Consider the following 26,186-nt stretch of genomic DNA (forward strand, 5'->3'; position numbering starts at 1 on the left):
GGGGTTAAAGGGGTGTTTGTTTTGTTTTTCAGTATGTAGTTTTGCAATCACATATGCAACTTGGACCCTTGCTTTTCTCCTGCGTTCATCCCTATGCCAGGCTTTAGTGGGTCTTCCCAAGGTGTCTGGGGGCGGAGCAGAGATCTGTGGATGGCAGTGGGCCCAGCCCCACCTGCAGCCTCCTGCCCCCTTCCTCTCCTCCCTTCCCACTCGGGCCTTCCTCACCTCTCGCCGCCCCTCCCTCCTGCCCTGTGTGTCTGAGGCCCAGACGACTTCCACCTTCAGCCTCCTCCGGGGGGTCGGTAACCCGGCCAGGCTGAGACCAGGCTCTCCCCAGGGTCCCCACCAGTAGAAACTGAACACCTCCCCCAGCATCCCACAGGTCCAGAGATGGGGCTGGCATCCTCTCTTTCCTCAGTGCTGCTTCCAGACCGCACCCTCCACTCGTAAACCCCTCCAGGCTTATGCCATTTGCTCCCTACGCTCCACAGCGACCCAGCTGCCACCCAGGCACCGAGGGCTCGGCACCACCAATTCCCCAGCCTTTTCCACCCCAAATACTGCTGTGTCCCAGGGATTCCTCTGCCTGTGCGGCTGGCACCCCGCCCTCACCATCCCAGCCTCAGATCCTGTCTGTATCCCCATCAGCCTTCACCCTCAGCCGCCCTCACCTTCCAGGCATCTCCCTCATCCTGCACTTTGACACACACCTGCCCCCAAACCTCATTTTTGGCTTCAGTCATGACTCCGTTCTTTCCCATCTACGCAGATGTCTTCCTCTGGTCGACCTTGGCCCCTAACACATCGGTTCTCTTATCAGTGTTATTTATTCATTATTCATTCAACAAGCATTTTCCCAGGACCTCCTGTGTGGCATGCTCTGTTCTGGGTGCTGGCTTAATTTAACAGTAATTCCTCAGCCGTGTTGCTCCCTGCAGCTAGAAAGATTCTTTGAGGGTCAGGCAGTTTGACTTCTTGCATTCTCTCGAATACCCTCGGGGAATTGCCACCAGCGACCCCCAGAGCTGACCTCACGGCTCGAGGTGTTATCTTAACAGGACCAGATGCTCTGTCTCCCTTGGTGACCTTGGTGACACTCTTGTTCATGTAGCCCAAGATCCCACTGGCTGATTTAGCCTCCATCTAGCAGTGGTCTGTGCTTGTGGTCCACTAGACCCTTCTGATCGTTTTCAGCTCTTAACACTTTGGCCTGTGCCTCTGTCCTCTTTTCTGTGTGTGGCATGTCATGGCACCTTCCCCTCTCCCCTACCCCGCTCCCAGATGCACTCACGTATTCCACTTCTTCCATTGACCGGAACGTAATAGCTGAACTGATTCCACCTCAGGCACTGGAGATAAGGACGTTTGTCAGATTCTTCCTTGGCCTCAAGTCCCCCGGGGGAGACTGAGGCTTGATATAGGTGGAATAAGTGGTGGGATTCTAGTGGGAGGAGACCTGGGCGTGGGGCTGCCGTGGGGTGCAGCGTGGAGGCAGGGCCGGCAGGCAGGAATCACGTGGGTCAGTGATTCTCCAAGCACCGTCCCTGGACCGGCCACATCAGCATCACCCGGGAGGCTGGTCGAAGTGCAGATTCCTAGGCCTTGTCCGCCCAGTTAAGTCAGAAGCGCTGGGGCTGGAGCCCAGCAATCGTGTTTCAGTCCTGCAGCTGATTCTGATGACCTCTGAAGTTTGGGAACAAGGGTTTAGGTCAGAGATGGTGGTGGCCAGGCCAGTCCTGGTAGTGGGGCTGGGGGGAGGGTTCTCAGGGACCCTGGGAGTGGGATCGAAGGCCTTGGGGGTTGAGTGTGGAGTGGTGAGGGTGACTCTGGGTCAGAGTGGCTACAGGGTTTGTCTAGGGTGACTTTACATCTCAAATCAGTAGGCCTCTCCTTCCTTGCTCCCCCCTACCCTCCTGCCAGGGTGTCCCCAGTAAAGCCTCTCTCCTTACAGCGAGCGGCTGCTCCCCACCTCCCGCCCCTTCTTTCTGCCCCACGCAGCCTCCCTCCTTCACAAATGAGCGCTCCCAGCCCTTCCCTGGGAGTCAGGTAGTCGGGCGGTTACCACAGCAAGTGACATCAGCAGTCTGGTCCCCAAGGAGCCCTGCCGCCTCCCGCCTGCCTGCAGTGCCTGTGTTACGGCCTCTTCGAGGCGTAGAGAGGAGGCGTTTGGGGACTCCCACCCCCATTTTGAGGGTTGGGCAGGGCCGGGAAGGGCCAGTGGCCAAGAGGGGAGGGGACGGGGGAGGGCGGAAGGGTAGGTGGGGCGTCTTTGGTGGCCTCTCGCCCTGGCAGCGAGGCCCCGGCACACCGGGCTCCCAGACGGCGGAGGAACAGCAGCAGCTGGGCATGGCGGAGGACGGGCCCAAGCCACTGCAGCTCAACATGCCCCTGGTCCTGGACCACAACCTGACCAGGCAGATGCGGCTGCGCGTGGAGAGCCTGAAGCAGCGCGGGGAGAAGCGCCAGGATGGCGAGAAGCTGCTGCGGCCGGCCGAGTCTGTGTACCGCCTTGACTTCATCCAGCAGCAGAGGCTGCAGTTTGAGCGCTGGGACGTCGTGCTGGACAAGCCGGGCAAGGTCACTATCACGGGTACCTCCCAGAACTGGACGCCCGACCTCACCAACCTCATGACACGCCAGCTGCTGGACCCTGCTGCCATCTTCTGGCACAAGGAGGACTCGGACACCATGGATTGGAATGAGGCCGATGCCCTGGAGTTCGGGGAGCGCCTGTCGGACCTGGCCAAGATCCGCAAGGTCATGTACTTCCTCATCGCCTTCAGCGAGGGCCTGGAACCCGCCAACCTCAAGGCCTCCGTGGTCTTTAACCAGCTCTGACGGCAGCTGCTCGCTGCTGCCCCCTCCCCGTGCCAGCCCTGCCCGTGCCCCCTGCCCCGAGGTGTGTGTTTGAGGACGTTCTTCTAGCTGCTGGCCTGTACTCAGCTCGCCCGGGACCCCCTGAGCCTGTGTCCTTCCTCCTCTCCTCTGCATGGTGCTGGCGCTCCTGCTCACGGGAGGAAGACGCAAAGGACTTGTAGTCTAGAAGCTGGACCGGTGGCTGCTGCTTCTGCTGTAGACCACGAAGCCTGGTTGACCTTGTGTGGGCAGACGGAGGGGGCCGAGCGCATTTATTTTCTCTCTGCTTCGCTGTCCGGACAGAGACTCAAAGAGACCGAGAGAGGCAGACATAGACACGCAGAAAGAGAAATCCAAGTTCCCTGCCATCGGACTTCCTCTGGAGATGGGAGATGGGGAGACTGACGACAGAGCGGCCTCCTTGGGGAATCCACACAGGGGCATTTGGTACCCTCCTGGCGACAGAAGTCCAGAGGTGAACACTCAGCCTGAGGACCCAGGAAGGCACTTACTCCTGGCCCGGGCCTGGTGTGGTCCCATGACGCCCCAGGGGCCTCGGGACTTCAGGCAGGGTTGCTGCGGGGCTTGATTTGGGCAGTGGGGAGTGACTGGCAGGCTAGCAGCTATGCTTGCCAACTCTTGCTCTTTGGAGAACGACTTCAGGAGGGAGAAGTGACAGGGAGAGGACATATAACATGTTACAGAGGGATGTCTCTATCTGTACTTGTGCATATATATTGAGAGAGAGCACGCTATATTCATAAGGCTATATTCTAGAGTCTGTACCTGCTCTGTGTGCAAGTCTGATTTTAGATGATCTATTATGTAGTTGCCCAGCTGGTTTGCGGGTGGCCCTTAGCAGGGGCTTGGCCAAGATGGCCTTGGGGAGGGGGACCCCCTGAGCTGAGAGCCTGTGAGGTTCATACAATGAAGTGGGGAACAGTATAGTGAAGGGGTCTCCCTCTGCCTGGGGAAGCTAGATAGCTGGGAGCTCTGGAGCAGGAGACAGTAGATTCTTTGCTGGGATGTCAGGTTTCTTCCAGGTTCCCAGGCAGGGAAGGCACAGGCCCAGTGAGCCTTCTTTGAGGGAGGGGCAGGCCTGGCTGGCACCTCAGGAAGTGACCCCAACACCCTGTCTCCAGGCCAGCCCTGGTTTGTTCTTGTCAGAAACAGGCCCATTTTCCTCACGAAGCAGAGCCATCGAGGGCTGCAGGACCCTGTGAACAGACACCCTGAGAGATAAAGGTTGAGAGCCATCCCAGTGGCTGGGGCTGCTGGGAGGGCGAGCCCCCACTCTGGAAATGTGCAAAGAGGAGCAGGTATTGGAGTTGGGATTCTTTTTTTTTTTTTTTCTTAAGTTTTATTTATTTTGAGAGGGAAAGAGTACACAAGTGTGGGAGGGGCAGAGAGAGAGAGGGAGAGAGAGAATCCCAAGCAGGCTCTGCACTGTCAGCACAGAGCCCGACGCAGGGCTAGAGCCCGTGAACCGTGAGATCGTGACCTGAGCCGAAATCGGACGCTTCATGACTGAGCCACCCACGCGTCCCTTGGGATTCTTTAGGTGGGAATTGGCTGTGGTCGTTTCTGACTTTCAGCTCTGGGGCCTGAAGTCCCAGCAATGCCTGCCTGCCTTCTCTGCTGACAACTAGGGGAGTCCAGACCCCTGGAGATGGCGCTGCCCTTTGCCTTTTTGCTGCTCTGGGGACCCTCATGGTGCAGACTACCTGTACCCCCACTCTGCCCTACCGTATCCACCCCATGCGCTGCGTGTCCCCAATAAAGCCTCTATTCCCCTGCCTCGCGGTGTGCAGTCTCTCACCGCGAGCCACCCCCACCGCTTCAGGAGCTCTGACAGCCCTCTTCAGTCCCTTCCTAGCCCTGAGCGCCCCTCCGGGGCCTTCTCCCACATTCCCATACCCGCCTTGCGGCTTTCAGAGATGAGACCTAGAGCAGTTAAGTGACTGGGCCAAGGTCAGACATCAGGATGGAGTTTGGAAACAGATCTCCCGACACCCAACCAGGTACCAACACCCCTGAGAGTTTTTTCTCCAGAGGCCCCCAGACCAGCTTCTGTATGGGACGTGGAGAGAGCCATGCTGGGGCCCCAGGGAGGCGGCATCTGGTCCTCAGCAGGTGGGGCCCAAAGGGGATGGGTGGGAATGCACCAAGCCACGCACAATCTCCCTCCCTTGTAGGGTGGCTGGGCAGGGGGCGGATGGGACAGGGAGTGGCGGGGGGGGGTGGTGAGACCTAGGCTTGGGTTTCACTGAGCCTCTGTCATCCATTTAATACAAGTCCATCGGGCAGCCCCTGCCCTGATGACCAGATAAGACACCACCTTAGTGCCCCACTTGACCCTTCATTAGGACTCTGTCCCCTTGTCATCTGTCTGGAGCTCACTCGTTTTGGGGCAGAGACAAAGAGGCCCAGAGGATGAGGTCACTTGCCCAAAGTCACAGAAGGTATGGAGGGGCCAAAGGAGGGGTACATGTGTGCACCAGACTTTGTGGCCCCCTGGAAGGGGCGGGGACGGTGCCCCCACCCCTCCTGAGGGCCCAGGCCCTGGCAAGGCCAGCTTCTTCCCAGTGACCACGGTCAGGTCCTGCTTCAGGGGCCACACTTGGTGTTTTGCTGGGGAATGACCTTCACTTTGAAATGCTCCCCGCAGCCAGGTCTCACATCCCCACCCTGCACCCTGGAGCCCTCCCCGGGTCAGCTGTGGCCACCTTGTTTCTCTTCCCCAAGCCCTGCCCTTCCAGCCACAGCCTCCATCCACTCCCAAAGATGCCTCTGGAAGGGGTGGGGGCAACGGAACCCAGTCCTTCCACCCCTATTCTCCTCCCCGGCAGAGACAAGACTGGGTCAGGAGGAGTGCAGTGGACGGGAAATGAGGACCCATTTTCCATGGAACCCACAAGAACACAGAGTGAAGACACTTGCCGTTTCCTGACCTTCGCCACCCCCCCGCCCCCGCCAGGCAGTGTGTGCGGTGGCGAGGGGCCTGCCACTGACCACCTGTGACCCTGGGCAGCCTCTCTGAGCCTGTTTCCTCGTCTGTTGGCAGGAGTTAATGACGGTGCCTCCTTGTAGGGCCCGTATGAAGCTTAAATGAGTTAGTAAAGCACTCAGAGCCCCTCATGAGCTGGTACACGACGCCCTCTCTCCGTTTGCTCATTGTTACTCTCCCAGTCACTGTAGACACATGGTCTCACTTTTCAGTTATTCTGAGAGGAGTTCAGGACAACCTGTGTACAGAGGAGGAGCACAGAGTTCAGAGAGGTGAAGGGAGTTGTAACTGATGTAACTGATGTAACACAGCAGCCCAGTGCTTCTGGGAGCAGACAGTGTGGGGAGGGATGGGCAGGGGCCAGGCCTGGCTCTGGTTGGAGAGTGGACAGGAGGGTGTGGATTCTTCTCCGACACTGTCACCAGGCTCAGGATGGGCACAGTTGAGGGGATCTTTAGCCCTCACAATGTAGCAGGGAGCCCAGCAGGGGTGGGGGGGGCTGCCTCAAGGCTGGGGTCCCACGCAGGTCTCTGAGGGCAGCTGAGTGTCTGGCTGTGCCCTGTGAACAGGAAACCCTGGGCCCCTGCAGGTGCATCACCTCCTGCTTTCCAGCTGGCGAACGACGCGGCTCTGCTCTCCGAAGGGTGTGGGGGGGAGGAGGGCAAACTTCCTGGCCTCGTCCGGTCATGGCATCTGAAACTCGGGAATTTGAGACTCTTGGAATCAGAAGCTGCGAACTGAGGAACCAGGAACCTTCTGGTTTGGGGACTCCCCTCACCTGACTCGGGTAACACAGGAAGCCCCACTGTAGCCTGACAGCCTGCAGCCCTGCTGGCCTTTTACAGAAATGCTCCCAGTTAGCCCTCTGGGGTCGCAGGCAGAAATCTGTGAAAAGCTCCTTCCCTGTGGGGGGGCGCGCCCGCCCGCCCCCCGCCCTGGTCACTCTCTCTCTCTCTCTCTCTCTCTCTCTCACACACACACACACACACACACACACACACACACACACACTGGTGCTCACACACATGCATGCTGTGTGCACCCCCATACACTGACTGTCATGCACTTGCACACTCACACCTGCGTGTCCCATGGCTCAGTCCCAGGAGGATTTGAGCCTGGAGTGCTCCAGGCACCAGGGCATCAGGGGGTGCTGTGGCACACCCGTCGCCTGAGGTTTCTGGGCTGATTTTGTAGTGGTGCCAGGGGGCCTACAAATCCCACACAGTCCTTTCCTTGCTGCTGGGTCAGCCCAAGTAAGTGCCCTGACCCCTCAGGCCTCTCTTTTCCCATCTGCACAGGGGGCTGCTGCTGATGTTTCCCCTCTTGGGAGGCTTGACCAGGTACCTGAGGTCCGTGCCAGTCCCAAGGTTTGCAGATTGTTGTGTGAGTGCACGCGCTTGTCCCACATACCCCAGCGGGGATGACCCCTCACATGTGCACAGCCCTCCACGGTTAAGGCAGCACCTCTGAGGCCACTGTCCATTTTGGTTTGCTTTTCTTTCTTTTTGTTTTTAATTTTTTTAATGTGTGTTTATTTTTGAGAGAGACAGAGCGTGAGCGGGGGAGGGGCAGAGAGAGAGGGAGACACAGAATCGGAAGCAGGCTCCAGGCTCCGAGCTGTCAGCACAGAGCCCGACGCGGGGCTCTAACTCATGAACCGTGAGATCATGACCCAAGCTGAAGTCGGACCCTTAACCGACTGAGCCACCCAGGCGCCCCCATTTTGTTTTTCACATCAGCCCTGGAGTAGGGTAGGCAGATGCCTACACTGAGGCTCAGAGCGGTGGCCTAGTCGGAACCTAAGTCTTTGCCGTGCACCGTGATTGGCAGTGTGTCCTTAGTGGGTACAAGGTCACCAGCCGGTCAGGGCTGTGCTGTGGCTGGCACTTGGAGACTTTCCTTCCGGAAAGACTTGGCCGGCTGTGGAGCTGGGCCAGGCCCTATGCTGGGTGGGGTGCTGGGTGGGTGGGGGGGATCTGGGTGTGAATGGAGCTCAGCTTTGCCCTCCAGAAGCTCCCTTCCCAGGATCAGGGAAAGAGCGTGCGGGAGCACCAGGCCTGGAGACCCCTGCAAGCTGCTGCTGAGCTATCCCCTGAGGGACAAGGATTGGGACAGTACTGCCAGCGGGAGCCACATGAGCAGAGCCGAGGTGGCCTGAAGCAGCATGTGTGTAGATTTCCATGGGGCCCGAGGGAAGGAGGCAAGTGTTCAGCACGAGCCTGAGAGTCAGCGGAGCCCCAGGGCTGTGGATGCCAGGCTGAGGAGCTGGTGGCCGTGGAGATGGGGCATTTCACTTGGGAGGCGAGAGATGTCTTCATGTGCTCCCTCGTACCCATCCCTCGGCCTCAACAATTGTCAGCTGGCAGTCGGTCTTGTTTCCTCTTATTCCCTCCCACGCCCTCCAGGCAGCTTCCCATTTCATCTGTAAATATTTCTGGATGCATCTCTGAATGATCAGGAGTCCTCAAAAACAAAAACAAACAAAAAAAAACAAAGCTCTGTAACCATAATCCTCTAACACAACTCAAATCATTTTACGATACTTCCTTCATAGCGTCAAATACCCAGTAAGTGTTTTGGTTTCCAATTTCTGCCATAAACGTGTATATGTTTTAAGCTTTGCTGGAATCAGATCCAAACGAAGGTCCGCGACTCCAGTGGTTTGTTTCCCTTCATCTTTTATTGTTTTCCTTGAGATTTCTTTGCTGAAGCCACCTGGCCTGTCGAGTTTCCAGCTATCTAGATTTTGCTGCCTTTGTTTTTGTGGCAGTGTTTAACGTGTTCTCTGTGCCATACATTTCCCGCAAGCTAGGACTGACCCCTAGAGGCTCGATAGGGGTCAGGTCCAAGTTTTTTGGCATGACTGCTTCATAGGAGACATTGTGTGCTTCTCTCCCAGGGCCCGAGATATCTAGTTGTCTCTGTTTTTTGTGGTAGGAGAAGCCACCAACGACTATTGCTAAATCCATTATTTGTCGGTGGTAAAATAGTAGGAGTCTAATATTCTAATTTCGTCCTCATTTCGTAGCTGCAACTCACCTCCAGATATACACCTCCCTTCCTCTGTTGGTTACCCTGTGGTACAGTCTGTATAGAAAAGGCGGGATAAATCCTGATTCTTGCCCTTAATTTTCCAGTTGTTAAAAAAAAAAAAAATGAGTCTATTTCCCAGCTGTTCTCCAATAGTGACTAATTATTTGTAAGTATCGCTGTGGTCTCATAGATAGGAACGTATTTGATGTGTTTTCATCCGTTGCAGTAATCATCCTTACCGAAGCTGAGATTGGCCCCTCTTTGGCCAGTGGGAGCCTCTTTAGGTTGGTTCCTGAATCCTTTGATGTGGCCCCAGGGTTTTGCTTGCTTCCTCGATTCCTGGGATGACTGGATGTGGTGTGCGAGGGTTTGTGTGCCCGTGAGAGCACACCTTCCTGGACAGTCTCCTCCCTCTCACTCAGTACCCTGCTGGCAGCAGAGGGGTTGTGGGGGTAAGAAGCTGGCCATGCTGGGCCCACTGGCCATGACGTAGGAGGGGAAATTGAGGCCCACAGGGATCCCTAACTCAGGATCTGCAGGCCTTAGAGCCTCATTAGCTGCTTCCGGAGCCCCAGAGGACCCAGAGCCAAGCCCTGGGTTTGGCTAATGATCCCCCTGCATCCCCAGAAGTACCTCCCAGCGCCCTGTGAGGGCTCCTCTTCCTCCCTCCCTGGGCCCCACACAGTCCAGAGCTTTCAGAGCAGGGAGGAGTGGAGGAGGGTGCACTGGCCAGGCCGGCGTGCTCAGCTTCAGATTCCCCATACCTCTGTGCCCTCGGGCAGCTCCTCATTCCTCAGCCTTCCCGTCTGTGCAGTGGGGATGATAACCCATCCTGCAGGTGCCCCGTTTTTGATACAGCTTTCTGTCCTGAGCGCAAAGTGGGAGAGAGAGCCAGGGGGCTGGGGCAGAGGCTGGCCTAGGAGGTTTCAGAAAGGACACAGAATTGACTGAAAATGGAGCAGCCAGGATAGAGCCTTTTCTGGGTTGCAGACACTGTAGAGGGCCCTGAAACCCTGAGTGTGAGTCCTGCCTCCCTCACCAGTGCCCACGGGCAACATTGTGCCAGCAACTTCCCATAGTATTGCCTCAAAAGGTAGCGATAAAGGTCAGGGGCAACAGAGAGAAAGGTGTGCCTGGCACCGGGCCGGGCTCCGTGGATGGCAGTGCGCCTCTCACTGTGGTTGGCATTTTCATTTTCTTGGTCTCCAGTGTCTCGCAAGGGACCATTTGTCTTCGCCAACATCCTTGTGGATGGTAAGAAGTTTGTAAACAAAAGCCTTCTTAATGAGCGTGGGGGTTGGAGAGTGGCTTTTGGCAGAAGAATCTGGTCTGGGCCTTGGGATTTACGGCCGTCTGCGGCATCTCTGGGTCCTCAGCCTGGATGCCTGGGTGCCCACCCCCATGCCTGAGGGTGGTTTTCTTCCAGAAGGGGCTGCCTCTGGTCGCAATGGGTTCAGCCCCACTTGGTCCCAGGCTGGGAAGGGCCGACAAGTCAGCCTGGCTTGAGGGTGACAGGCTTTCCCTCCTGTGCCCACCTCCCGCTGCCCAGATGTGCCGCGTCTGCTTGGGGGATGCCCACAGCCAGCTGTCAAGACACCTGCTGGGAAGCAGCTTCTGGCCCTGCAGGGTCGGGCCCACCTTTCCCTTCTGTCCATGCTCCCCCATGCTCCCCCTGTCAGCCTCAGCATTTGCCTCTCCCACCAGACTAAGAGCCTCCTGAGGGCAGGGACCATGTCTGATGTGTCCGGGTCCTCGGTGTCAGCACAGACCCAGTGCAGAGCGGTCCACAGGTCACAGGTCTGAACCTGTCCAACACAGTCTGCCTGACTCCAGAGAATGTGTGTTTTCTAGCTGTGTGACCCTGGCCAAGTTACTTGCCCTCTCTGAGCTTTAGTTTTCTTAGCTGTAAAGGAGGGATGGTTGATAGTAATCTCTGCACAGGGTTATCCTGCAGATTAAACTGGGATAAGCCATGGCAGTCCTGGGCACGGCACCTGGCATGTCCGAGATGTTCCATAAATACTATTGTCAGAGACCCACTCAATGCCTACGAACTTTTTCACTTGGTTGACACGTATGTATTAAGTATTATGTCTGGGCCAGGTCCTGGACCGTGTATGTGCTGGGCATGTACCAGTGACAAAACCTGATGCATCCCATGCTTTTAGAGAGCTAACATTTCAGTGCGAGTAACAGAATTGAACACAGTGTCACACAGTTGTTTAATTATAATTGTGGTAATGGTCTCTGAGAAGAAGTGCCAGGGGCCATGAAATGGACTGACAGGGGTCCTGGCCTATAGTCTGAAGAGTCAAGGAGAGCTTCCTGGAAGAGGAGGTGGACCCTAAAGGGCAAGTGAGATCAGCTGGGTGAAGAAGAGAAGGAAGAGCAGGTGCGAAGTTTCTGAGCAGAGGAAGAGCCTGGAGCAGGAGAAAACAGGGGTGGGGGTGGGTAAGGGGTTAGAAAAGCCAGCCTTGGAGCTGGGGGTGGGGCAGCGCACATTAAGGGTTTGGAGCTCACCTCCTAGAAAGGCGACGTGATCAGAAAGATTACTGTGCTGCTGTGTAGGGTGAGGGCACAGGTGGTTGTTGATGCCACAGGTTATAGTGTTCTGGGACGAGGAGATGGGGTCTGGGCCAGCGTGGTGCTGGGGACAGAGAGGAGAAGGAGTTTAGCGGAATGTAGGAGCTCCGAGTGGCCTCACTGGCCCGAAAGAGGGAACGGGAGGAGGCCGATGTGGCCGCCTGCTTCTGGCCGGTGCTGGACGGGGCGGTGGTGGCACCCTTCACCAGATAGGAACCGGAATTGGTGTAATAGATTTCTGAGTGCTGGAGGGTGCACAGGGAGCCCCGAGGAAGGGAAGGGGAAGCCCAGAGTGACAGCCTCCAACCACTGTAGAAAAGGGAAGCTGAGGCCCAGAGAGGAGAAGGGTTCGCCCAAGTCCCACACTGGTTCGTGGCAGAGATGAGACCTGAACCCAGTATTCCTTTCTATTTTGACTCCCTCGAGGCATGGACCCCCATTTCCTCAGGAAGCCAGATATGACCGTCACTGCGTTCTTGTCCTGTCCTCCTCCCCATCCAGGTCATCCCAGACTGGAAGGAGCAGGAGTGGGACCCTGAGAAACCCAGTGCCTACGCGGGCATCTTCCACTTTCACTTCTGGCGCTTTGGGGAGTGGGTGGACGTGGTCATTGATGATCGACTGCCCACGGTCAACAACCAGCTCATCTACTGCCACTCCAACTCCCGCAGCGAGTTCTGGTGCGCCCTGGTGGAGAAGGCCTATGCCAAGTAGGTGCTGGTAGGGTCGGTGGGCAGGTGGCCAGGCTGGGGCGGCTCACCTTGTGGGCTCCACCTGGGTGCTGCTCTAGCCGGGGAGCCCAGGGCACAGCCAGCGGAGCCTACTCTGTGGCAGATGAAGGTCTGGGACCTGGTGTCCAGTCCCCAAAAACCAACCCACAAAGGGAGGAATGGTTCCTTCTTGTTCTAGCTGAGAGGGCAGAGCCAGGGCTCACATTCGGGTCGGTGGTTTTTCCCCCAAGATGCAAGCCACCCAGCCCTCCCTGGCAGCCTTGCCGAGGATGTGATATCTCAGAGCCAGGGCTGGTCGTGGTGGGTGGGCCCTCCCCGCCGGCTGGGCTCCCCTTCGTCCACTCATCCGTCTTCCTGACTGATTGTCCATCCATTCTGTCTCCACTGACCCCTCCTCCTGTTCTGTGCCAGGCCCTGGGTCCCCAGCAAGGGCACAAGCAGAGGTTTGCTGAGCTTTGGAGGGCTTTGGGGCAGAGAGACCTGCTCAGGCCCCTGCAGGCCTGGAGCAGGAGGGCCAATGGGGTCAGAGACCAGCCCACCAGCCCTGTTGAGAATCCTTCCCTGGTTCCTCCTCCCAGGCCCATTGGTTGGTCTCCTTGGACTGTGCGTGTGTGTGTGTGTGTGTGTGTGTGTGTGTGTGTGTGTGTAAAGGAAAAAGGAAAAACAACAGCTCCCAACATCAAAAACAAACTTAAGGGGTGCCTGGGTGGCTCAGTCAGTTGAGTGTTGATTCTTTTTAAAATTTTTTTTTTTTTTAACGTTTATTTATTTTTTGAGACAGAGAGAGACAGAGCATGAACGGGGGAGGGGCAGAGAGAGAGGGAGACAGAACCGGAAGCAGGCTCCAGGCTCTGAGCCATCAGCCCAGAGCCCGACGCGGGGCACGAACCCACGGACCGCGAGATCGTGACCTGAGTCGAAGTCGGACGCTTAACCGACTGCGCCACCCAGGCGCCCCAGTTGAGTGTTGATTCTTGATCTCGGCTCAGGTCTTGATCTCACAGTTCGTGAGATTGAGTCCCATGTTGGGCTCTGCACTGACCGAGTGGAGCCTGCTTGGGGTTCTCTGTCTCCTTCTCTCTCTCTGCTCCTCCCCACTCATGCACTTTCTCTGTCTCTTTCTCTCTCTCTCAAAATAAATAAAGTTAAAAAAAAAACCAAAAAACCTCAAGGAAACACATTGACACATTCCATTTTCAGTCCTAAGAAAGGAAAACCCGCCCCCTGGTGGTCACTGAGTCTCCATGGTCCTAGGTGCAGACCCCTCTCCCAATCCGTGAGAGCCACTTAGTAGGCTTGCTCGTATTTAGGTAGCAGTTTTATTAATTTTTTTTTTAATTGTGGTAAAATATAGAAGGTATGGAAATCCAGGCAGAAGGTAATAAAAGTCACCTGTATACTCCTGCATATTCTTTTGGGTCCCTCTGCTCCCTTTCCCTGTTTGAGGCCACCTGAGTTAACCAGGCCTCCTCCCCCTTCAGGAAACTTTGCTGCCCTCCCCTCAAGGCCCTGCCCCCACTCCTGTCTCCCTCCCTGCGCTCCCTGCATCCTCTCCACACCTCCCCGCTCCTTCCCAATAGCAACTCGTATCTATCTATCTATCTATTTATCTATCTATCTATCTATTTATGAATGAGACAGAACGAAAACCAATGGGAGGTGGGTAGAGGGAGAGGGAAAGAGAGAATCTTAAGCAGGATCCATGCTCAGTGTGGAGCCCGACACAGGGCTCAATCCCACGACTCTGGGATCATGACCTGAGCTGAAATCAGGAGTTGGATGCTCAATCGACTGAGCCATGCAGGTGCCCCCACCAGCAACTTTTAATATCTTTGATGCCTCTTTTTGTTTATAGGTTACCGTCCAAAGCTTGTGTTGCTGTTTTGTGGGCCTGGATTTTCAATTTATGTAATCTGTTTTGTTATATGTCCCATTCAGCTGCTCACATCCACATTCAGCACTGCCTTTAAGACCCCAACCCTTTCCCTAACATTTAAAGAAGAAGCCACAGTTGTGGCCCTTAGCACCTGAGATGTTGCACATAGTAGATGCTTAATGTTTTTTATTTTTTATTTTTATTTGTGATTTTTTTTTTTTTTTTTTTTTTTTAGTAATCTCTACACCCAACACGGGGCTTGAACTCACAACCCCGAGATCAAGAGTACATGCTCTTCCACCTGAGCCAGCCAGGCACACCCCGATGCTTAATGTTTTTTAAATAAATTATTGCATACATTTTAAACATCATTGAAATCCAGCTGTATTGTTTTTTCAAAAGTAACAAGCTAGTAATAGTATTTTGCCTGCTGTAGGAATTCCTTTACAAGGCTTCTTTCAATGGCTACCTCATATCCCAGAGCACAGAGGCAACATTAGTTTTTATTTTTTTTAATGTTTTATTTATTTTTGAGAGAGAGAGCTTGCACAAGTTGGGGAGAGGCATAGAGAAAGAGGGAACAGAAACTGGCTCTGCACTGACAGCAGAGAGCCTGATGCTGGGCTCGAACTCATGAGATCATGACCTGAGCTGAAGTCGGGTGCTTAACTGACTGAGCCACCCAGGCACCCACAGCAGCATTAGTTTTTTTTTTTTTTTTTAATGTTTATTTATTTTTGAGAGAGAGAGAGTGCGAGCAGTGGGGGAGCAGAGAGAGAGGGAGACACAGAATCCGAAGCAGGCTCCAGGCTCTGAGCTGTCAGCACAGAGCTTCACGAGAGGGCTTGAACTCACGAATCATAAGATCGTGACCCGAGCTGACTTTGGACACCCAATGACCTGAGCCACTCAGGTGTCCCTAACAGCAGCATTAGTTTTTAAAGTCAATTCCCTGTTGTTAGACATTTAGGTGATTTCTAGTTTTACGTTGTTATAAATAACATTAATTATTTATAATTGATGTTTCAAAAGATACATGAGTTTTTAATACTTTGCTCGGTTTCTGGACAGTTAAGTGTTGGAGACAGACCGCTAGGGCTAAGGAGAATTTGCGTGATAAAACGGGGTGGTTCAGGGAGACAAACGCTGGCCTGGGAGCCAGAGACAGGGATTTCAGTGTCGGCTCTGCCGTGACCTGCTGTGTGACCTTAGTTTGCTTGACCTCTCTGAGTCCCCCAGATCTCCCCTGTAAGGCGAGGGTTTTAGACAGGTTGGGGAGCATGAGCGGGGAATTCTTTCCACATTGCTCCCCAGGCTGGCGGGCTGTTACCAGGCCCTGGATGGAGGCAACACGGCGGATGCGCTGGTGGACTTCACAGGTGGCGTTTCCGAGCCCATCGACCTGACTGAGGGTGGCTTTGCCAATGATGAGGCCAAGAGGAACCAGCTCTTTGAGCGTGTGTTGAAGGTGCACAGCCGAGGAGGCCTCATCAGTGCCTCCATCAAGGTGAGAACACAGAGGCAGCCCTCCCCATCATCAGCCCTTACTGGGGTGTCCCAGGCAGAGCCCCTGCTCAGACTAGCTCATAATCTGGACGTCCAGCCTCATGGGGGGAGGGGAGCAGCTGGAGCGTGCAGCCCCCTCCCCGGTGCTGGGCAGCACGAGCTGTAGGTCCCTTGCCCTGACCCCCTACACTATGAAATACCTTGCTGTTTGACCAGCATCCCCCTTTTACGGGCATCTTGTATTGGGGCAGTAGGTGTCTGTGCATCTGAGGGTCCCTTAGTCAGGGTCGCTACAAGGCGACTGGAAGAGGGGAGGGAGACTCTGCTCCTGGCACAGGCCCAGGTGCCTCAGGAGGGTTGTCTTGTTTCATCGACTGCTTTTATTTCAGGTGGGGGAGCTGGGGCACCAGTGCAGGCACCAGTGGTGGGTCCGTAGTCTGGCTCTCTGGAAAAAGAAAAAGCCCTGCTTTGTAGCGTTTGCTGATTTCTTTGGCGTAAATGCTCCCACCATGTTGATTTCAAGCTAATGTTTTAACAGTTGTACAACTGAGCCTGTGCCAGTTAACGCCAATGCACTCCTGGGCCACCCCACTTTAGCTGCCCCATGGGGGCTTTGTGCACACAGAGCCCACCCGCCTCCCTTTGTGTGGGGCTGCCATTCCTTCCCTGTCCTATAGAGAGTGGTGTAGGCACACACCATCCCTGCCCCTCCAGCTAGAGCCTGACCAGACCCTGCCTCTCTGGGCAACTGTGTCCTCCTGCAGGCAGTGACAGCAGCAGACATGGAGGCCCGCCTGGCATGTGGCCTGGTGAAGGGACATGCATATGCCATCACTGATGTGCGCAAGGTGCGCCTGGGCCACGGCCTGCTGGCCTTCTTCAAGTCGGAGAAGCTGGACATGATCCGCCTGCGTAATCCTTGGGGCGAGCGGGAATGGAACGGGCCCTGGAGTGACACGTGAGGCCCGGGGATGGGGGTGCGGGCACAGGGCAGACCCCAGGTGGGTGGGCCCCAGTATGAGAGCTTGGGCAAGGACAAAGGTGGGTTTCCTAGAGGAGGTGACACCCAGGCTGGGCCTTGAAGGATATGGGAGGAGGATGACATTGGGAGACTTACTTTGCAGTGGGCACGTGTGTGGGGGTGGGTGGGGGGTGGATTCTGCAGGGAAGAGACCTGGAAGTAGGGATAAGCTGATTCCTGTAGAGGACAGAGAACCCAGTCTGGCGATGAGTGGGAAAGAAAGCAGGGAGGGAGGCCACCAGGGGTGAGAATGGGGGTGACTGCTCTGTGTTTGGCTCATGGCCCTGGTGAGGAGAGGGCCGGAGCCAGGCCCCTGGTGAAGGAGCCCCCTTCCTTGAAGGTCATCCCGCCCTTCCCCCGCCAGCCTGCAGCCTTGTTCTCAGACCTCCAGCCCCTGGCATGGTGGCAACCCACGCTTACCAGACAGGCTTTTTGGAGACGGGCTGGGCCTGGCCCTGGGTGCCCCCAACTATACCCACACTGATGGAGGCCTGGTTCTGGGCTGTGCCTCGGGCCTCCTCTCCCTTGCCAGGGTGGCCCTGGTGGGGTCCCTCCTCTTACACTCCTCCCTCTTCCCTCCCAGCTCAGAGGAGTGGCAGAAAGTGAGCAAGAGTGAGCGGGAAAAGATGGGGGTGACCGTGCAGGATGACGGGGAGTTCTGGTGAGTGTGTCCGTGCCCCACGCGGGCGTCCAGGGCTGGGCGGGGGCCTCCTGTAGCAGGGAGCACCAGATGGAGGGAGGCAGATGCCTCACCACCAACTTGCTCTGTGGCCTAGGACAAATCACGCCTATTTGCTTCTCTGTGAAATGAGTTGGGCAGTAACGGGCCCGTTCATCCCCGTAGTCCCCAGTACCAACCTCCGGGGACCCTGAGCTGCTCCAGCACGCAGGTTGGGCCCTCAGCAAGTAGGCCGGGATGCCGGCAGATGGGGATACGCGAAGCAGGGGTAACGCTGGCAGCCTGATTGCCGAGAGCTGCCGAGAGCAGCTGGGGAAGAGGAGAGGCCTCTTGGAGCGGCTGCCTCCTAAGCTGGGCCCCAGGGTCAGGGGAGCCCTTGGTGGGCAAGGAGAGAGACCCAGCCCAGTCAAGAGAGTACGCTTAGGTTTGAGAAGAGGGAGTTCAGGGAGGCCAGGGAGGCGAGGGGAGCTAAGGGGGCACGTGGGTTGGGGTTGGGCTGGGAAGATGGCAGCAGCCTTGCTTAATACTGTTGCTGATTGTCACAGCTAGTCTTTGCCGGCTCCCGTCTGCCGGGAGTTGTACTGCGTGCTTTTACTGCATTACTTAATTCCCACGCTACCTCTGTGAGGTGGGCAGCTGTTGTTAGGTTCATTCCCATTTTACAAATCAGGAAACTGAGGCCAGAAGAGATGTGAAGGGGCCAAGTGACGCCACCTCCACACTCACTCCCGTGTGGGTCGTGCTTCAGAGCACGCAGGGTGAGTAGGCGGGTGGCCAGCCAGGGGGACCTGCCCAGCCTCGCCCCCTGCCACACCCAGGATGACCTTCGAGGACGTGTGCCGATACTTCACCGACATTATCAAGTGCCGTGTGATCAATACGTCTTACCTGAGCATCCACAAGACGTGGGAGGAGGCCCGGCTGCGTGGCGCCTGGACGCGGCATGAGGACCCCCGGAAGAACCGCAGCGGGGGCTGCATCAATCACAAGGACACCTTCTTTCAGAACCCGCAAGTGAGTGTTTTCAGGGCCCCTACTCCGCCCCTTGGGCAGCCACGGGGGCCCTCGCCACTGCCCTGCATGGGCTCCTGCATGACCTTGGGTATATCCCTGTTCCCCCGTGGGCCTCTGTGCACCTGTCTGCATAGTGGGGGTTGGGTGGGTGTGTTTGGGTGCTCCTGGGCAACCTGCAGATGGTAAAGATGAGGAAGCTCGTCCGGAATTACAAGGACATATAGAGGGAGGCTGAGCTGAAGGCTCGAACCCCTTGTTTCCACACACACGGGCTCTCCTTCCAGGGGAACTTGGCCGGATTGGCTCTTCCTCAGGGAGGACCTCTCCCCTGCGCCTCGTTTGTTAGGACCCTGGCAACTGTTTACCTTTCGTTTGGCACCGACTGCGTGTGGACCCAGAGCTGAGCATCCGCGATCTCAGAGTCCCCCCGCCCCTCAGGCAGCGTAGGGAGCGTAGGCCCATCTCACAGATGAGGGACTGAGGCCCAGAGAGGTGCTGTGACTCACCGAGGCCCGGCTCTGGCCCAGCTTCCAGGAGCCAGCAAGCCTGTCTCCGGCCCGGTCTCACTGCCGTGTCTGTCTTCCCTGACCTTCTCTGCAGTACATCTTTGATGTCAAGAAGCCAGAAGATGAAGTGCTGATCTGCATCCAGCAGCGGCCCAAACAGTCTACCCGCCGGGATGGCAAGGGTGAAAATCTGGCCATTGGCTTTGACATCTACAAGGTGAGGCCAGCTGGGACCCCTGCTCTGGGTGAGGAGAGCGAGGGAGCTGGATTTTAGGCCACCTTGGCGTGGGGGAGAACACTCTAGAATACTCTGGCCACTGACATCATCCCTGCCATTCTGGCCACAATGGCCGATGCCATGGGCATGCTGTGGCGTGAGCCCTATTTGGAACACCCACAGAGGCCCAGCCTGCCTGGGGTCAGTGGCCATGGAAGCCCTCAGCCTGATTTCCTCCTGCCACAGACCCACTGGCTAGTTGGTGGATGGGAAGGTGGTCAGGGCCAGGCCCTGGGAGGCCCCTCCCTCAGGCCTCTGGGTCCCCCTGAGGTGGAGGCCTTGCTGGGCCCTGGGAGGAAGGATCTTGGGCAGAGCCAGGTGGGCTTGCCGCTGGCCACTCCCCCGGGCCTGGGACCCGAGGCCCTCCTCGGGTTGCGACACCTGGTATGTGATGGCACTTGGCATAGCGGGATGCCACGGGCCTGCCAGACACCGAGAACCTCGGGAAATCACGTGGCCGTGCTGGGCACGTGGTCGGAGTTGAGCCCCTGCATTTGAGGCGCTCGGTCACATCATGACACTTTGTTTGTGTCCTTGGGTTGGTACATCCATTGCGTGCTGAGGTGTTGTGACTTTGGCATGTCGTGACCTAAAGTGACATGGCTGTAGCTTCCCATGCCACTCGTATCTGGAGTTGTCTGGCATGTCCTGGCAGCTGGTGATGTCATCTCCTGGCCACGTGCTGTGTTGTGGGCAGATAGTGACACGGCCGCTGTTACCAGGGGGCTGCCCGTTGCCCCCCTCCTCCTAACGGCTTTACTGAGATATAACTCACATACTATGCAGTTCACTCATTTAAAGTGTGCAGTGACCTTTAGCACGTTTGTAGGGTTGTGCGGCTGTCACCAGTCGATTCTAGAACGTTTTCATCACCCCAGAAGGGAAGCTCGCACCCTTTAGCCGGCACCGCTCAGTGCCGTCCGGCTCCCCGCCACCCTCCACCCCCGAGCCTTAGGCAAGCACTCGTCTACTGCTGTCTCTGTAAACTTGCCTTTTCTGGGCATTTCGTGTAAATGGATCAGGTCGCTCTTCTCACGGCAGCGAGGGCGCGATGTGCGAGGTAGGTGGGGGGACCGGGGGCTCCGTGCGCACCAGCCTCCCCGCTCCCCGCAGGTGGAGGAGAACCGTGAGTACCGCATGCACGGTCTGCAGCACAGGGCCGCCAGCTCCATCTACATCAACTCGCGCAGCGTCTTCCTGCGGACGGACCAGCCCGAGGGCCGCTATGTCATCATCCCCACCACCTTCGAGCCAGGCCACACTGGCGAGTTCCTCCTCCGGGTCTTCACTGACGTGCCCTCCAACTGCCGGTGCGTGGGGGGTTGGCTCAGGGCCGGGGCTGGAAGGGCCGGATTCCATAGCAGGCTGACCCGGAATCTGCGGAGACGTTGAGGGTCTGCCCGAGGCGTGGAGCCCAGACCTCCAGCCTCCCTGGGCTGACGTGAGCACCCACGTCCTTCCCCTCCTTCCCCTGCTCCTCTGTCCCAGCCTCTCTCGGCTATATAAAGGGGCAGTATTTCATATGTGCATAGCACTTCACAGTTTACAAAGCTTTCGCTCTCTTCGTTTGCTTTTCCTGGACCCCAAGCGGGGGCCTGACCTTTCCATTTTACAGATCAGAATTGGGGATCGAGGTTTGGGGTGGGGGAGGTTTCCAAGGTCATGACCCCAGTGGTCGAGTTGGCCTAGGCGGACTGCTAGAGCCATCCCCTCCCTGCTGGGGTGCAGGCCCCGTGAGCCCCCACACTGTCCTCCTACCCTGGTAGTCAGGCCCGATTCAGTGCTCCTTGCACACAGTGCAGACCTGGGAGGCAGCACGTGTGGTGGGCTCTGGGGACCTGGGTCCTGCTGGCCCAGGCTCCACCTCTGTCCAGCTGTGGGGCAAATCCCCTCTCCCGTTGAGCCCAGCTCAACGCTTCGTAATCTGTAAAATGGGCGTGATCACCCAGGGCTTTGGGAAGATCACAAATAATACCTGTAACATCCCAGCAGGGGGCTTGGCACACAGTGGGTGCTTAGTAAGTTGCTTTTTCTCTCCGGGAGGACGGGGCTCCCTGCAGTAGAGAGAGAGCAGCAGGAAGCCCGTGGTGGTTTGCCCAGGATGAGCAACGTCTGGACTACATACTGCTCCCCTCCCCTGCCCTCTTCTCGAACCCCCTCACCTTCCATCTCCCTGGCCCCCTCCACCACCTCACCCCTCTCCTCCTCTGCCCTGTACCAGGGAGCTGCGCCTAGATGAGCCTCCCCACTCCTGCTGGAGCTCCTTGTGCGGCTACCCACAGCAGGTGACCCAGGTGCACATCCTAGGGGCTACCGGTCTCAAGGACTCCTCGACGGGTGAGCTCGCCTGGGGAAAGCTCTGGGACCCACCTCCCCAAGGAGATGGCCCATGCCCCCTCCCCACTGCTCAGCAACAGACACCAGCCTCCCAAGCTCTCTTGCTCTCACTGAATGAGCAGACCTTTCCTAACATCCACTCGGGACCCAGCCTTGGAATGAAACTGGGTGCGTAGAGAGGACCGGGCTCTGCTGCCTGCTTTGGGGCAGCTTCCCGTGGGGTGGGGCAGTCCGACACAGGGACAGACAGCTGGGAGGCAGGGCTTACAGAAGGCTCCCTGGAGGAGGTGGCCTTTCTCCAGGCTGAGGCGGCATTAAGATATGAAGCCCGATAAGGCGGGATAGGGAAGAAAAGTGCTCTGGGCAGGGGGAGCAGCATGGAGGCCAGAGATGACCAGTCTGCCCCGTCCTGTCTCTGGAAGTTAGGAAGGGAGTCAGGCTGTGCTGTCCCTTCTGAATATATGAACTCTGTCCTCTGCTTTGGGAAGGGGAATCACCTCCCAGACTTCTGTCCCACTGGGTCCTGCCCCAGGCCCCATCATCACCCCGTGGCCCACTCAATTTCTCTAGGGGCCAACTCTTATGTGATCATTAAGTGTGAAGGGGACAAAGTCCGATCGGCGGTGCGGAAAGGTACCTCCACACCCGAGTACAACGTGAAAGGCATCTTCTACCGCAAGAAGCCAGGCCAGCCCATCACAGTCCAGGTGAGCCCCACCATCCTGAGGGTCTCCCCTGGGCCCCCTGCCTGATGTTTTCCCACTCATGGGGGCTGGGCCCAGGGTGGCAGAGCTTTTGTTGGGGACCCAGGAACACTAAATTCTGGTTCCCACTCTGTCCTTGACATGGTATGCATGGCCTTGGGAATTCTCTTGCCGGCCCTTCCTCGTGCCCCAGGGTGCCCCCTGTGGGGTGAGTTGTATTAGATGGTGTGATTTTGAGACACAGTAGGGTTAGTCTCCTGGCTGGGGACAGTGGTCATCTCTGCCGGCTTTGCCCCCTTGGCTTGGGAGTTGTTCCTTAAATCCCACTGGAAGTGGGTCCACCTGGAGAGGTTGCACCAAGGTGGCATATAGTGGGGGTGGCTGTTTCCCCAGAGCAAGGGGCCAGAAAGCCACGGTCCTGGACTTGGGCTTTCTTCCCTTCTCAGGCCAAGGTGGCCCGTGGATGTTGATTTTGGGCTCATTAGTGGGAAGTCCTCTGTCCTCCCGGCACAGGCCGGGGCCTCCCCGGGGGGGTGGAAACCATCAGTAAACAAATGCCCAGGTACCCTGGGGAAGCCACTGTAGGATTTCCAAGTTTTCCTAACACTGGGCCCCACTGGATCAAATCACAGACCCATAGCTGTTGGGGCTGAAAGGACTCTTAGGGGCCGTTGATCCAACCCTCGTATTAAACGTGGGGAAATCACTTGTCCAAGGTCACCTAAGGTCAGTGGCAGAACTAATAGTAACAGACTAGACTGTATATGGAAAGGAGTTTGACAGATGGGAGGAAGCCTGAGGCTCCGGAAGGGGACGGCCTTGCCCAGGGTTCACGGTGAGGCAGAGGCAATGCAGGGCTCCTCTTAGCCAAGGCTTGCACTGCAAGAAAGGGGTTCAGGGCCCTGCCACCAGCACCCCCACAGACCTATACTCCTGCTCTTAAAGATGCCCCCCCCCCCCCCCACCCAAACCTTGTCTCCTCCCAGATCTGGAACCACCGAGTCCTGAAGGACGAATTCCTGGGCCAGGTGCACCTGAAGGCTGACCCGGATGACCTCCAGGCCCTGCACACCCTCCACCTCCAGGACCGCAGCAGCCGGCAGCCCAGCGACCTGCCAGGCACGGTTGCTGTATGTGTCTTTAGTAGCACGTCCCTCACGGCCGTCTGACCCCTGTCCCTCTGCCTGGCCTCCACAGTTTTACCGCCATCTGCATGTCCCCAGCCAGGCCAGGGACTAGCCTGGGAGCCAGGACACTGGGGGCCTTTTCCCAGCTTTTCTGCTGACTTGCTGTGTGACCTTGGGAGGCCTCTGCCCCTCTCGGGGCCTCAGTGTCCCAAGGACCCCGAAGCATTCCCTTCTCACGGAGGAGTCTTCCTGCCTGAGATTTACAGTAGCTCTTCCGACCCCAGCTGTCACCACTGCTAAGGGACTCTATCCGTTGAAAACGTTTTCTCAAGGCTCTGCTGTCTGCCGACGGAGTGCCAACCTGTCACTTGTTTACACACGACCTTTCACGTCCCCAGGCCCCACTCTTGCCCCTTGTGTCCCGGACCCGCCCCCGTGTCCCAGACTTTGCTTTCTCTGTCACCTACACCTGGTTTTCTAGCCACCTTGAAAGGACTCTTGGCTGTTGCCGGGTTTCTGCTTAGGCTGGAGTTAGGAAAATGTGCAAGTGACAGTCATTCATTCTCTACTCCTGCCCACTTGCCCATTCATTTATTTACTCAACAGAGATTTGCCAAATGAATAAATGATGCCCATGAGACGCCCGCTGGAGCTGGGGCCCTCCCTGCAGCTCTGGGAGACCTGGCATCCACCCGGGGCCTCACCCCTGCCCGGGTCCTCTCAGAGGTCGACGCCCAGACACGGCTGCGGCCTCACCCCAGGTTCCGATTTCACGCCTAGCCTCTGGGTGAAGGCCCCTAGTGGGATGGTGGCATCTTCCTGCCTCCACTGCCTTCATGTCAGGAGGACACCCCCCTTTGGTCGGCCAGGAGGGTGTGGCGGGCATGGGGACCTGAGGGGAGGCACATGCTTTCAGGCCCCCCTCTGCTGCAAGACCTGGGCTTTTCCTGGGAGGAGGCCTGGGGTGGCAGTCTCAGGCCCACTGGGCTCAGATCACTTCTTGGGCTTGGCAGGAGACCGGTAAATCCGTCACCTGACCAGAGGCCCCTCTTCCAACATTCCCTGCAAAATGCAGCCCTCCTCTTGCTGCCTGGACCAAAACGTTCCTTTAGTCCTCAATGTTTTATATTCTTTAGTGTTAATCAATCTTAACCAGGGGTTTTTAAAGGGAAACTGAAAGCCTGAACCCCTTTTTTCATCTTAAGCTCCAATTCCTGTGGTTCCCCTGATTTTATTTTCATTCTGCTGGGGGAGGGGGTGAGAAATCACATCTTCTCAGAGGAGGCCTGCAGGTGGGTGAATAAGAGGGTATTTTTTTTACTTGGACGTATCGCAAGCCGGCACCACCCGTGTTCTTGGTGAGCGTTGGCGCCATGACCTGTTTCGGGTCCCTTCTTTGCCCTTCCCTGGCTCCAGACTGGGCACCGTAAATGAAAAAGCCCAGGTGGTTCAAGAACAAGAATTCCTGTGGCCTTGCTGGGAATTCCTTTTGGGCACCCGAATGTTTGGCTCCAGATCTGGCTGTTTGCTGCAGTGTCCTGGCTGGAGGTGCTGGCTTCTCGACTTTGCCCCCTCACTCTGTGGCCAGCTCTATTCCTGTGCCCTGGTCCCCGGGCCGCACGAGGGGCCAGGAACTGAACAAGGAGGACAAGAGGATTCCTTCTCGAAAAGCTGGGACTTGCCCTCGAGAACCTGGGGCTGGGACATGACCACATGACCAGGAGCAAGTCACTGAAACCTGCTGTGCCTCGATTTCCCTTCTGCAAAGTGGGGCTAATGGTTCTTGTTCGTCAGCACTCTCGCTAACAAGTGCTGAACAAGGGCAAAACCGTACCCTTTATGTATCTCTGTATGCGTGCACACTATATCCACTCATGTAATCACTTCCCAGTGTCTTTTTCAAGTGAAGGCTCCCAAGTTGGGGTGGAGACGTGAGGGCCAGCCTGGGGCTTCTGGGGCGGAAACATGGGTCTTTGCTCAGCCGTGCCCCCTTGGGCTAGGGGGCAAACCAGGATCAATTGGCAGGCCTATGTGGGCTTCAGTCTGAGGATTGGGCACTGCCTCTTCCCCCCCCCAACATGGGTTTGGCAGCCCTCTCCTTGCTTCCTGCCCCTCTGAGTGGGCCAGGCTGGCTCCTGGCTGTGCGAATGTCCCTCCCTGACCCCTGGGCGAGTGAGGATAGATTTCTTCCGGGCTGGGACTGGAGGGTGGGTGGGGAGAGCAATTGCTCTGCTCACCTGATGCACCCTTCAGCCTGTGGGGCCCACGGAGTCCCCATTTGCATCTGGGCGGGGCCTCTGGTCCATACCACCCGGATGTGGGCTTTACTCCCCTCAGGGCCTACCGTGGGGTCAGGAGTGGATACCTGTTCTGTTCTCAGAATAAACATTACTACAGTCCCAGAAAACTTTCTTGTATCTGTCTGTCCCTCTGGGGGTGAGGGACAATGGAGGGGATATTCCCAGGCTTAGGTAGGTGACTGCCCTCTGGTCAAGAGGCTCGTGAGGGAGGACTTGAGAGTTAACAGCTGAGGCTGGGCCCCACTGCCTGCCCGGTGCATCTGTGGGCAGAGGTCATTGGGATCATCCCATCATTGCTTCAGCTGGCCTCATCCCAAGCCCTGTCCCGGGCACTGGGGATGCAGGGAAGCAGCCACAATCCCATCCATTGGGCAGTCTACAAACTAGCGGGGAAGGCCAATGGGAACACTCCAGTCCTAACAAATGCCACCCAGCGAGTGACTGGTAAGGCAGTGGGAGTTCTGGGAGCTTCCAGCCTACCTGGGAGGGCAGGTCGAGGCCCCGATGCAAGTGGGAAATGGAGGGAGGGAGACAGCCACAGGAAGAGGACCTGGGTTTGTGGGGCACAGGCGGATGTGGGAGGCTGTTGAGAGGAAGATGCTGGCAGCTCCAGTCGGGGTTAGGGG

General features: G+C 57.0%; 2 protein-coding genes and 1 long non-coding RNA gene across 5 annotated transcripts in view; 2 read left to right on the forward strand and 1 right to left on the reverse strand.

Moving 5' to 3' along the window:
- The window catches only part of CAPN5 (calpain 5), a 52,082-nt gene extending 26,415 nt beyond the window's left edge, over nt 1-25,667 (forward strand). For all 3 annotated transcript variants that reach the window (XM_040489437.1, XM_040489439.1, XM_040489438.1), the window contains exons 4-13: nt 11,984-12,192; nt 15,404-15,596; nt 16,360-16,553; nt 17,200-17,277; nt 18,114-18,309; nt 18,910-19,032; nt 20,206-20,402; nt 21,314-21,429; nt 22,000-22,136; nt 23,120-25,667. In XM_040489437.1, the coding sequence (XP_040345371.1) occupies nt 11,984-12,192; nt 15,404-15,596; nt 16,360-16,553; nt 17,200-17,277; nt 18,114-18,309; nt 18,910-19,032; nt 20,206-20,402; nt 21,314-21,429; nt 22,000-22,136; nt 23,120-23,302 (1,626 nt within the window). In that variant the 3' untranslated portion in view covers nt 23,303-25,667. The remainder of the gene's footprint in view (nt 1-11,983; nt 12,193-15,403; nt 15,597-16,359; nt 16,554-17,199; nt 17,278-18,113; nt 18,310-18,909; nt 19,033-20,205; nt 20,403-21,313; nt 21,430-21,999; nt 22,137-23,119) is intronic.
- OMP (olfactory marker protein) lies at nt 2,274-3,634 on the forward strand. Its single transcript, XM_040489440.1, has one exon. The coding sequence runs from the start codon at nt 2,347-2,349 to the stop codon at nt 2,836-2,838; it is 492 nt and encodes a 163-aa protein (XP_040345374.1). The 5' UTR covers nt 2,274-2,346; the 3' UTR covers nt 2,839-3,634.
- Nucleotides 15,956-17,193, reverse strand: LOC121039324 (uncharacterized). The gene is made up of 2 exons (XR_005794695.1): nt 16,713-17,193; nt 15,956-16,040 (listed from the first exon to the last, which is right to left on the reverse strand). It is a non-coding gene; the product is annotated as an uncharacterized LOC121039324 (long non-coding RNA).
- Nucleotides 25,668-26,186: the final 519 nt, after the last annotated feature.

Source organism: Herpailurus yagouaroundi, unplaced genomic scaffold (assembly GCF_014898765.1).
Source record: "Herpailurus yagouaroundi ecotype Mexico unplaced genomic scaffold, PumYag 180, whole genome shotgun sequence".
NCBI classification, from domain to species: Eukaryota; Metazoa; Chordata; class Mammalia; order Carnivora; family Felidae; genus Herpailurus; species Herpailurus yagouaroundi.